The sequence below is a fragment of the Fragaria vesca genome, linkage group LG3 (genome assembly GCF_000184155.1).
Source record: "Fragaria vesca subsp. vesca linkage group LG3, FraVesHawaii_1.0, whole genome shotgun sequence".
NCBI classification, from domain to species: domain Eukaryota; kingdom Viridiplantae; phylum Streptophyta; class Magnoliopsida; order Rosales; family Rosaceae; genus Fragaria; species Fragaria vesca.
Window position 1 is genome coordinate 11384453 of NC_020493.1, and position 12989 is coordinate 11397441.

The 12989-nt window shown below is 40.2% G+C and overlaps 1 protein-coding gene across 1 annotated transcript; it reads left to right on the forward strand.

Moving 5' to 3' along the window:
* The first annotated feature begins 2787 nt into the window (after positions 1-2787).
* LOC101303785 lies at positions 2788-6296 on the forward strand. The gene is made up of 4 exons (XM_004294158.1): positions 2788-2873; positions 3617-4716; positions 5230-5633; positions 5860-6296. Exons 2-3 carry the CDS (start codon positions 3672-3674, stop codon positions 5607-5609), a joined length of 1425 nt encoding a protein of 474 aa, XP_004294206.1. The 5' UTR covers positions 2788-2873; positions 3617-3671; the 3' UTR covers positions 5610-5633; positions 5860-6296.
* Positions 6297-12989: the final 6693 nt, after the last annotated feature.

Sequence of the window (12989 nt, forward strand, 5' to 3'; positions counted from 1 at the left end):
CTCTCTCTCTCTCTCTTCTCTCTCTCTCTCTCTCTCTCTCTCTCTCTCTCTCTCTCTCTCTCTCTCTCTCTCTCTCTCTCTCTCTCTCTCTCTCTCTTCGTGTTCCTCCACCCTCTCTTCTCCGGTCTCGAATATCTGGCCATGGCGGCGTCTCAGGCCAACACAAGCTCGACGACAATGGCTCGGCACCGCTTGATAGATGACGAGGAAGCAGGCTCAACCTCGACGTCGCCAGATCGACGACGAAGCCTTGACCTCGACCTCGACGCCGCCGGCTCGACGACGACCCCTCGACCTCGACGTTGCCAGATCGACGACGCCTCGACCTCGATGTAGCCAGATCGACGACGACGCCTTGACCTCGACCTCGACGCTGCCGACTCGTCGACGACGCCTCGACCTCGACGTCGCTCCTTGACCTCGACGTCTATTGCGTCCAATTCCATCGATGACAACCTCTGATTTGACCTCGACGGGATCTCTGAAACCAGATGGCTCGCCGGCTCATCTCGTGGCTCGTCTGGTCCTTCCGCCGGCGATTCGAGATCCGTACAGCTTGGACGCTGTCGCTGACTCGATACAAGTCCTGGACGACGCCGCTTCAAAGATGTCGCCTGGAGGTGACTGTTCTGGTAAAATTCTGAGTGTAAATTTGCTACAATTCGTTTCTTTGGTTTTGAGAAAATGTAAACAAAGATTAGGATGATGTTTTGTGTTAATTTGATAGTGAGTGTGAGAAATCATGCACAAAATCATGTTCTGATAATGTAGGAGATGAATGAAATGAGATTCATAAGTATGTTTCGGCCTCATTGTATGATAGTATATTTTGAACAATGCGATGGTACATTTTTATCATTGTGATAGTATATTTTCCCCACTGTGATTGTCTATTTTTGACACATTGGTAATAGCTTTCATTATGCTTGGTAGTAGATTTTGTTGCCGAAAACATTAGCTATTGATTTTGTTTGGAGGTAATAGTTTTTGTTGACTGTGGTAGTAGTTTTTGTTAATGGTGGTAGTAGCTTTTGTTACTTGTGGTAGTAGTTTTTGTTGCTGCCGACAGTATCTTTTATGACTTCGTCAGAGGTCATTGGAAATCTCATTGTAGTAACTTTTGTAGTTAAGGGTAGTAGCTTTTATAGTTGGTGATAGTAGCTTTTTTTGTTAGTGACAGTAGCTTTTGTTCTGCTTGGTAGTAGTTTTTCATATATTCGGTAGTATCTTTTATAGGTGGTGGCAGTAGCTTTTGTTTACCTTGTAGTAGTTTTCATTTGCTCGGTATTATCTTTTATAGCTAGAAATAGTAGTCTTTTTTTGTTTGTGACAGTAACTTTTCATATACTCGGTAGTATCTTTTATAGCTGGTGACAATATCTTTTGTGACCTCGCCGAAGGTCGTCCGAATCTCAGCATAGTAGCTTTTGTAGTTGGTGGTAGTAGCTTTTGTTATGTTCGGTAGTATTTTTTGTTACTAGCGATAGTATCTTTTGTGACCTTGCCGGAGGTTGCCTGAAATCTCATCATAGTAGCTTTTATAACCAGTGGTAGTAGCTTTTATAGCCTGTGGTAGTAGCTTTTGTTGCTGGTGACAGTATCTTTTGCAATCTTTTGTTATCAGTGGTAATAGCTTTCTTTGCTGGTGGCAGTAACCTCTTTTGGTATCGGTAGTATATTTTGTTGTCAGTGGTAGTAGCTTTTGTTGTTATCGGTAGTAGCTTTTGTTGCTATCGGTAGTAGTTTTCTTTGCTAGTGGCAGTAGTTTTTTTTTTTTATCGGTAGTATCTTTTGTTGTCAGTGGTAGTAGCTTTTTTTGTCGGTGGTAGTATCTTTTGTTGTCAGTGGTAGTAGCTTTTATGGTCGTTAGAATCCTCACAGATGGTCGGTCGGAAAGTTTGCTGGAGGTTGGCCAGAAAATTCACCGGAGGTCGGCCGGAGACCTCGCCGGAGGTCGACCGGAGACCTCGCCGGAGGTCGACCGGAGACCTCGCCGGAGGTCAACCGGAGACCATTTGTGGTTGTTGACTTTTTACATTAGTGGCATTTTTATAAATATAAGAGAGAAAATCGAATTTTTTGGTTGGATGACAGTCTGTAATTTTGTTGAACTTTAATACCTAATATAAGATTCTATTTAGGCTTAGGTAGACTTATATGGGTAAAAATATTTATGTGGACTTATATAGGAGAAAATATCTCCAAGTGGACTTATATATAATTGGCCCTAGATCTAATTTCTTCTTCGCTTCCTTTCTTCCTCTTTCATTTTCTTTTGTTTTTTTTTATCATTATTTAAGAGACTGATTTGCCCTTATAAATGTGACAAAAATGACATTGACTAACGGTGAAAGTAATAACATACACTAATTTTAGGATGAGATTATAACTTCATGTACCGAATTTAGAATGGATCAATTGTTGTGTACTGTTATTAAAATTTTCTTTTATTTTATTGTTGATAAAAAAATAAGTACGTGTCACCAATCTAGATGGTGGTCATTGTTATGATGTTCTCATTCATTCTCTTATATAAATATATAATTTACATCAGAGTATTAATGAGTAATTACATAGATAATTATATAGATTATAATATTTAAAACAGTTTCTTTAAGTTTTTACGCATTTTAGGTGAAATTTATTAAAAAAGGCCTGCAAGTCTTTTCGAACACAAATGACAAATGTGTTGCAGTGACACATTGACCAAAGCACCACCGCCAGCTGCTGAGATGGCATTTGCCTCTTTCACTTCAAAATCCAAAATTTCCATCTCCCCCATTTTCCATTCCATCAAATTTCAAACCACAACCTCTCTTCTCTCTGCAAAACCCTAATCTCCTTCCAATTGCAGTCTCTGGTCATTCAACAAGGTTAGCTCTCTCTGTTTCTCATGCACTTGAATCATATTTCTGTGTGTGTGTATAACAGTAGATAAAGGAAACAACTTTACCCAGTGTTTTTTCACTTTGGATTTGGAATACTTAGTGGGTAGTTTTGATTGAAGCCAAATTTGGTTTGGTAATGCTTGTGAATTCGTTTATTGGGTTTCTTCCTGGTAAATTACAATTGCCTTGTTGAACCCATCATTGCAGTCACTGGATAAAACTTAAGGGTCAACGTTGCCCCATGAAGTTTTCAAGGTTTTCACTTTGATGTATCAAGAAAGACTACTTTTTTGGATGTTATGTCTGAGAAATGAAGCTGTTGTAGCTCTTGGAAGGCTTCAATTGATGATGTGTTTAGTTTTTTAGATAAGTTTGTGTTCGGTTTGGATGACATTGTGGCATATAATGGATTTCACTAGAATTTTCTGACTATTGAGCTCAGTTTTATCTTTTTCATATATAAAGATTGTTGCTTTGATATAGAACAGAAAAGAAAAATGGTGTTTTAGGTTCTTACAATGCCAAGTGAACTCAATTGTGAACCTTTAACTGTTGGTGTCTTTTGATATTCCTATTTAAGTATGTTCTACAGGAAACTAACTGTCAAGGAATTTCTCCCATTGAGAAAAATGAAAGGGAGTTAACTGATGATTGATGATGCTTCTGTTTGTTGTTTCTCTTGTGTTTGTGTTTGTTATATGACTTGTGTTAATTTGTAACCTATGCAGTTGATTAGATAATACCTGTCTTCAAAATCGGTTAGGGAGTATTCCAACGGACTTTATGGCAAGTAATGGCCTGCCATCTCTGGGTCGTGTGAAGCTAGCTGATCTCATACCTTCTGAAGGCCTTCCGTCAGATTCATACAAACTATCTGTTTCGACTTTGTCACAATCGTTGGCCCAATATTCCGCTGCCATTATTCAATTTTCAGTGAGTGACGCAGCTCTTTTGAGGTCCGGTTTAGATTCTGCTCGCCTCTACTTCCATCAAAGAGCATCATACCCAGCTCCAGACATTGTTCATACCAATGATCCTCGTGACTGGTGCAAGACTTCTGGGTATAATGCAGATCCTCAATTGTGGCTGGAAACCTATGATTATAGACCTGGAGTAACTCCTTTAGAACCCAACAACATGATGGAATTTCCTCCAGCTGGTTTGCCAGATATATTTTCAGTGCTTGGAAAGGCTGGTAGGGACATATTGGATGCAATCAGCTTCTATTTGAACTTACGGAGCTCGCCATTTACGGATATACTTGACAATGTTCCATTAAGAAATCAGGAAATATCATCATCAGTATTGTCTGTCTGCTGTCATGCAAGGCCATCATATCAAGGATCACAACACCATAACTTTGCAACCCAAGAGGATGGCCAATTGGTTATGTTTTCTGACCATGAGCATCAAGTAGACAAAACTTTGATATCTGTTGTCAAGTCAGATAAGCCAGGCCTACACATAAAGGACTTTCAGGGTCGTTGGGTTCTTGTAGATGAAGATCTTGGTCCTCAAGAAGCTATTGTTTACCCTGGACTTGCACTGTATCAGGCAACTGCAGGATATGTTAACCCCGCCCTGCAAAGAACAGAGATCACTAATATACAGAACAACTTGTTTGGCCGATGTTCTTTGGCGTTTAAACTAATGCCCAAATCTATGACCAGTCTCAGTTGCTCAGAGATGAGAGCTGCTGGTCATGGGGTTGACCCACAGTTCCAGCTTCCAGTACCAGTTGACGACTTTATGCAAAGGTCTCACCCGATTGATCAATTTTTTAACCGACAGACTGTTCAGAGTTTCAATTTCCATGCAACCCCAGATGGTATGTTGCATTTAACTCATTTACCATGGTTGCAAACGTAGCTATTGTACTGTCATTTAATAATAAATGTGTCTTTTTTAAATTATACTTACCTTGATTGTCTAGTCTGCTTAGTTCTGGATTGTTACATCCTATGTTTTTACTTAAAAAAAAGAAGTCCATGCATGCGCCTAATTTAGATAGTTTAAGCATTGAATTTGGCCGCTCATTTCTGAGGAGGGGTGTGTTGTGTAATTGATACTTTGAATTGCTAAATTAAGTATACATATGCTGTTATCAGTTATGTTTGATGCCACTTTATTTTCGGTGAAAGAAAAAGAAGGCGAATATGTGCTTATTCATTAGTTTTGGAAGTCTTGTTGTTAGAATTCTTCAACCTAGTAGAGTTTTCTAGCAAATAGTTCCATCTGATGAATGCTCTTTCTGTTCAATTTCATTGTACTCATTGTGTGAGTAGCTCTTAGTGAGAAGCTTTTAACAGCAGGTCCTTGGATCGGTGAAATCCTGGTACAGGGTCTATGAAGCCTATGATGAGGAGGAGGAAGAATGATTCAAAATCCAAACCTCTGCCACCTTCCAAAAGATTACGACTGGAGGCCCAGAGAGTTCTAAAGGAAAGGGTTCAAGATATTGCAGACAAGAAAGGTATCAAGCTGAGGTTCTGCCCCCTGAAGGATTGTGAGACTCACATTCAAACACTTGATAGCCCATGTGCCACTATAAGAATGGAGATTGGGTGGCCGCATGGAGTGCCATTTGTTCATCCACATGATCTTCCCAATAAGGCAAAGATTGGTTTCCTTGAAGCATATGAACCTGGTTGGTCAGCTACCAATGATATGGAGTTAGGTCTAACCGAACCTGGCCAGGCCAGTCAGTCGGCACTTGGCTAATTGCAATCCCATGTCACATTCAAGGTATCAAGTTTGTATCTGAATTACCTGCATATTTTTGCATCATATCTGTGTTCTGCAACAAATAGAATGCGCTACCTCCCACATATAATGATATTGCTTATATGATGTGTCAGTGAAATATGATGTCTAGAGGTTGTGTTAGCGTTAAGATTTGTTTCTGTGTAAGATTATATAGCTAAACCTAGCCATATATAGAAGTTAAAAGTTCTGTTTCTTTCTTCTGCAGGAGTGCGTCTCCTTGATCTGGATAGATCAACTCCTTTTGGTGTGGTAAATTAACATCTGTTAAGAGCGACCTGATACATGTGATCCCCCTTCGGTGTGTGATTCTCGTAGGAAACAAAAACCATCTTGACACACATAATCCAGTTTCCCGTTTGTAAATACACAAATCTTGAGACAAGTGATAGTCAAGGTGAGCTCACTTGTTTAGCATAATGTACTGAAATCTGAAGTGTGTTGGAAACCAGTCCAGGAGGATCATGGAAGAGCTGAAGAAATAATGAGGATCGTCTCATCTCATTTATATTGGAGGGGGATTTTGGACCAAAATGCTTTAGGCTGTGGAATGATGTTGCAGCCGTATTAGTACCAGTTTTGTATCTGGAGTTCATGTCATAGAGGCAATAAAAAGAGAAATCACCCGGATTTTTTTGGTGGTTGTACACTTTTCTGTTTGACGTATAATGAACCCAGCCGTTAGATCGTATGCCTTGTAAAAATTGTCTAACTTCAGGTGAAAAGTTCTTAGGAGAGGGTCTTAGTCTGTCGGTAGGACAGCTAGGATTGTCTAGCCGTCCATGCTATAATGGTGCAGAAAATCGTAAAATGTTCTCAAATTCATCATTTTTATCACATGATTAGTGAATCTGACGTGTCATCTAGCCCTTGTATCAGATTGAGATGGATCAAAAATGTTACTTATTGTAAGTAAGTGACACAACCAGTAAAAACTTACTGTACATAGTGACACAACCAGTTTTTTACTTCTATTTTAGGTAACCTAAGATGGATGGAGTTCCTTTCAGGAAAAGTAAAATAAATTTACTAGTCGAGTGGAGGAAGTTTGGGGGTCTAGTCTTTGGAATCCGCACTTGACAAGGGCTTTGACCGTATTTAAGCAAACGCATGAGACTCAGATCCACACAAACCCTAGCTGCTTTATATTCGCCTCCATCAATAGATTTGAGCATCCACCCTCCTTGCTTTGCCAAAACTTCTCTGATCCGAATGCGGCTGCGTTTTGGAAAGGGTGAAGTCCTGCACCACAATTGGCCACCTCCCAATTGAAACTTAGGGTTTTAGATGCTCAAATCTTAGTTTGAAATGGGATTTGGCGAATTGTGGTCGAGATCACCTACCCGGTTTCACCTTTGAAAAACGCATGCTGCAGCCGCATCAGAGATCTGGGATGTTCAGTATGTTATTGCCTCGGTATTCTTTCCAAGTATATTTCTTGATCTTAGTGGCTACGTACATGTATCTTAGATCTTACTTTCATTCCAAGTATTGTTCTATTTTTTTGTGACGTTTAATAACTTAGATGTACCTTGTGCTCTGTTTCTTCGTATTTTGTGATTCTGTCATAAACGTACATATTTGTAAAAGAGAAAAATATGGATCCCTCTTGCTTTGCTAAAACCTCTTTTATCCGACTGGGCTGCGTTTTGGAATCGGTGACGTCTTCCGCATCAAAATTGGCCACCTCCCAATTAAAACTTAGAGTTTGAGATGCTCAAATCCTAGTTTGAACTGGGATTGGGCGAATTTTGGTCGAGATTGATCTACTATGCTATTATTAGTTTGCTAACATGGAATTGTGTTCTGTTTATCAAGTATTTGGTAACCACTATGGATCTGTAATTTCATATTACATATGGTCTAGCAATTTATGCTATCTTATGAATGAATGATCTAGAATATTGATGATGCCTACTGGAGTTTGGTTGCTATTATTGTGAAGCTTTAACAGCATATTGTTGGACTCGATGAAATGAAAATCTGGTTGCAGCAACACTTGGATCAGCTATTAATTCCTAGCTAGTAGATATAGATATAGCTGAAGTGAAGACATGCAAGTTCTGTATTTTTAGATCAAATTCGATTTTCATTTACATAAATCTGTAGTCGATCGAGTTGTGCCTTGAGGTGATCTTGAATCCAATACTTTGTAAACTTGGCTTCGTTAATTGACCTAATTGATTACAAGCACTTGACAAGTCTCATTGAATCTATCTACCAACAACAAAACTGCAAATGCTCTTGGGTAATACAGGTTAAGTAGAAGTGCAATTTCCTTTGTTTCATCCAATGGCTGACAGGCTGAGCTCTATATTCTAAAGATAAAGATGTCGGCAAAGGATTTGGCGTGAGTCGGTTGCCTCAGGCCTTCGGGAACAGGAAGATGATGAGACCCTAATTCATCTAAAAGTTCCATAGTGATGGTCATGGAAGAGCTTCGATTCAAAACGTTTCTTCTGAGTGCAGCTAATGAAAAATCTTCATACATATGACACACCTGTAATATCTTGACCACAGTAACAAACTTTTACCAATTCAAGTAAACCCCTAACAGAGGTGGCCCCCCAGTCGTCATCGGCAAGGCACGTGAGTGCTCGATGCTATCGTCAAAGTCACGTGAGTCTTTGTATACGTGGCGCGTCCTCGTTTCTCTTGCCTCGCTATAAACTACTACGAGCTCTCTCATCACTCTCGTCACAATCCAACACACACATGTTTAGGGTTTAGGTTTCTCTCGCGGCCGCCGACGAAGATGTCGCGGATCCGAGTCCGCTGTGTTTTCAGAACAGTGAAGATCTAGCGTCTTCGATCAGCGATTCGTTCGGATTCCAATTCAAACTGATCGAGCAGTCGTTTGAATTGGGATTTGTCGAATTGAGGGCCGAGATGAATAGATCTCCATCGTTTCGACACGCAGGAGAACCGGATTCTTGTTTTCACGGGTAGTCCGCTCGCTATTTTGTGATGAATCACTTTCTTCACCATTCAACAAGGTGAGAGCTATTCATGCAAAACGTTTACTAATATTATGTTCTATATTCCATATAAATATATATTGCTGCTTTTGTTTGTATTATACAGGTCGGAAATGGTTTGGTTTCAGAGATCTCGTTCAGAACTTGAAGAATGTGACCAACCACCTCTTGTTTGCCAAAACCTTTTTTTTGATCTGGTGCAGCTGCGTTTCTGGAACGATGACGTTCTGAGATGCTCAAATCGTAGTTTGAACTCCAACCTAACCTTGAGATCTAGGATGTCTAGAATGTTATGGTTGCCCTGCATTTTCTTTCAAAATATATTGGATTTCTTTTCACAGGGAAATTGTACGGAAACTGTTAGTGTCCACAGTAGAAAACATGGTGTCTGGTTCACACAGCTGAGAACATGGTTTTCTTTACCTTCTAAGTTGTAATACTTGATAGTCATAACAAAGTTTAGGGAACTAATATGAATGATTTTGAATTCTGATGATGCTAAATTACACTACTGGACACTCGGTCTCGCTACTTTTGTGAAGCTTAACAGCAGGTCGTTAGGATTACCTCTCAGTCAACACTCTCGATCAGCTAATTTTGTTAACGCGTAGCAACACCTAGCTAGTAGAAATAGGTTTTCTGAACTTCCTTGATCAAATTCGAGTATCCCACACTACTAGTTCTTCGTTTGCATCACTTTGGTTCTCGTAAGGTTGTTTTGAGTCTGATGGCAATGTCAATCGAGTGTAACCAATCAAGTTGCCTTTATGTAATCTTGAAGCTAATACTTCGTGGAAAATTAATCAAATTCATGTACTTCTAGATCAAATTCGAGTATCACCTGGGTTCGATTCTAATCTTCCATAGTCGGAGGTCACACGTCCTCATAATTTGTTTTGAGATCTTTGACAATGTTAGACGCTAACCGAACGAGTTGTGCCTTTAGGTAGTCTTGAAGCCAATACTTTGTAACCTAAACTTCCTTCTTAATTAATTGATTATGTTCTTCCTAGCCTCCATCACAACAAGCCTAACAAAAGTAACCTAAGCTTCATTCTTGATTGATTACAGTTTTCCTCCATCACAACAAACACTTGCAAGTAAAATGACATATCACATTGAATCTACCAACAACAGAAATGCAGATGGCTCTTTGTAATCCAGTTTGGATAGAAGTGCTGTTTCCGTTGTTTTTGCTCTGTTTGACTAACTTTTCAATGGCTGAGCTGAGCTCTATTTCTTACCACTTTATAGTCAGAAATGATAAAAGAAACCCTAATAATTGTGTCTGCTTCAGGCCTTTGGAAACAGGAAGATGCTCTTGTAGTCTTGTGTCTTGTGGGCAGCCAACTAAACCAAATTGAACAGTTCAATCTTCTAAAACTGGTATACAGGAAATGTAGAACCCCTTCATTTAAAAGTTCTACAGTGACGGTCATGGAAGAGCGAGCTTCAAAACGTCTTTCTCTTCTGAGTGCAGCTAATGAAAAGAAAGACGGACAAACTTTGGGCATGAAAAATCTATATGCATGTATGCAGCTAGCATGGCATTCCTAGACCATAGAACAATTACTCGTAATGGAGATAATATTCCGAGACCATAGAATAATTACTCGTGACGGAGATACGTAACAAACTTTTACCAATTCAAGTAAAATGAAGGTGAAACCATAACAGACGTGGCCTCTCACGTGAGTGCTCGATGCTCTCGTCAAAGTCACGTGAATCTACACGTGGCGCATCCTCGTTTCTCTGGCCTCGCTATAAAACTACAAGCTGTCTCATCTCAATCCCAGCACACACACTTGTTTAGGGTTTAGGTTTCTCTTTGGTTCAGTTCTCGGCGGCCACCTCCCTGGAGAGTTAAGATAGTAACTCCGTCAGATGTCGGGGATCCGAGTCCGCTGCGTTTTTAAAACGGTGAAGATCTAGGGTCTTCGATCAGCAATTCGTCACATTCCAGTTCAAACTGAGCAGCAGTCGGATATGGCCGACGTACTGAAGAGAGTCTGAATTGGGATTTGGCGAATTGAGGGTCGCGATTAATAGATGTCCATCGTTTTGAGACACAGGAGAAGCGGGTTCCTTGTTTTGATGGGTAGTCCGGGAGGATGAAGAGAATGAGAGCTATCATAATTACTATAGATATATTCATGGAAAACGTTTACTCTATTGTGTTCTACGTATATATGTATGTATTGCTTCATTTGTTTTGTTTGTATTATACAGGTCGGAAATGGTTTGGTTTCAGCCTTTCAGAATGTGAGCAACCAGCTCTTGCTTTGCCAAAACTTTTTTTATCCGTTGCGGCTGCGTTTCTGGAACGGTGACGTTCTGCAACAAATTGAATTGAAACTTGAGAGTTCTGATCGAGATGCTCAGATCCTAGTTTGAACTGAGATTTGGCGAATTTTGGTTGATGTTACATCTACTCAACTCCACCGTTTGAGAATCGCATCCATCAAAGTCTTCACAGTAACCTGGAGATGTAGGATTTCTATGATGTTATGTTACCCTGGTTTTTGTTTCAAACTTCAAAGTATATTGAATTTCTTTTCACAAGTATATTGTAACCAATCAAGTTGCCTTTATGTAATCTTGAAGCCAATACTTTGTAACCTCAGCTTCATTCCTTAGTTGATTACATTCTCCATCATAACAAGTACTTGCAACTAAATTGGCAGATCACAACGAATCTACAAACAACAAAAATTCAATGCAAAGGGAGATACCTTGTGAATGACTAGTTATAATCAAGAGAGATAAAGATCCCAAAGGCGTCGTTGCCTTTATAAAGATGTCGGCAAATTGTGGAAAGTCCGCTTGCTTCAGTCCTTTGGGAAGAGTAGATGCTCTTCTCATTGTCTTGTGTCTTGTGGCTCTAGCAGCTTATCGTTTTGGTTTTTGTTTTTTGCTTTCATACCGGCAAGTCCGCAACCAACATGATCGATCATGTTCAATGTTCAAAATGGCAAGTGAAACATGATCATAAACTCAAAATGGTACTAAAGAAATTTTTCTCTCCAATTTTATACCTTTGTAATTTTCGATGTAAAAGCCAATGTAGTACCTCGCTCTTTCTTGAAGATCTCTAGTATAGGTCATGGTCAAAGAAATATGCATACGTACACAAATCAAGATTACATGCACTACCAGGACAAGCACTTTAATTCGTCGGCTAAGATCTTAGCCGACGAGCCATCGTCGACTAATATTTCGTCAGGAAAAGGTCGTCTGTGATGACTTTAGCCGACGAAAAAAAAAATTTCGTCGGCTATAGTCCCGCCGTTTAGCCAACGAAAAACATGTCGTCGGTTTTTTTCCCAGACTTTAGCCGACGAAACAATTAAGATATTCGTCGGCTAAAGTTTGTAATAAAAAATAAAAACATCTATGGCCGACGAAATATAGTATATTTCGTCGGCTTTATAGGGATTTAGCCGACGAATTAAAGCATATTTCGTCGGCTAAAACTTATTTTAAAAAAAATAAAAACTTTAGCCGATGAATTAAGGCTTTTTTCGTCGGCTATAAGTCCATTCCAGTAAAAAAAAACCCCCGAAATTTCTGAATTACCATTCCAAGCAAGCTGCAAAATACACCAAAACAATTCCATATAACCAACAACAAGCACATAAAACTATATAATTATTCATCAACTACAGAAAATCTAAATCGTCTAAATTAATATCCGCTTCTGGGGGCTGCTGCGGAGGTTGCTGCGAAGGTTGCGGCGGTTGGGGTAGCGGCATGGGCGGAGGCGGAAGTCCCTGAAGCTGGGCAGCTGTAAAGTCCTGCATGTACTGGAACATCTGCTGCTGCTGGGCCTGTTGGATGGCATGTATCTCGGCAACATAGGCTGCCTGCGCGGCATTATAGGCTGCCTGCGAGGCATTATAGGCAGCCTGAGCAGCTTGCTGTTCTCGTAGTCTCTGAACTTCCGACTCTAGCTGAGTCGTCCTGGTGATCGTGGACGTGGTCCTGCTGCTGGTCGAGGCTGCCTTTCGTTAAAATCCTAGAGTGGTCTTCAGGACCCCCTCGCCTTTCTTTCCTAGACCCCGGCAATAGAAGTTGTTTGCTCTCGGTGGGAAGGCTGTGCCCATGATCCTCGCCCCAATCGTCGGATCCGAAGTGTCGATCTGGGACATGGCTTCGGACATCTCTTCCTCCTGCGTGTCCGGCCATGTCTCCCTCACTATAGCACTCATCACCTCGTCACTTGCCTCCCTCACCTTCGCCTATATGGATAGGAAAAAAATTATTAATTAACATTTTGACATATATATAAGTAAATTTAAAAATTTAAAAACGTAAGATGACTTACAATATCCTCCTGAGAGTCAGGATATGCCTTCTCGTA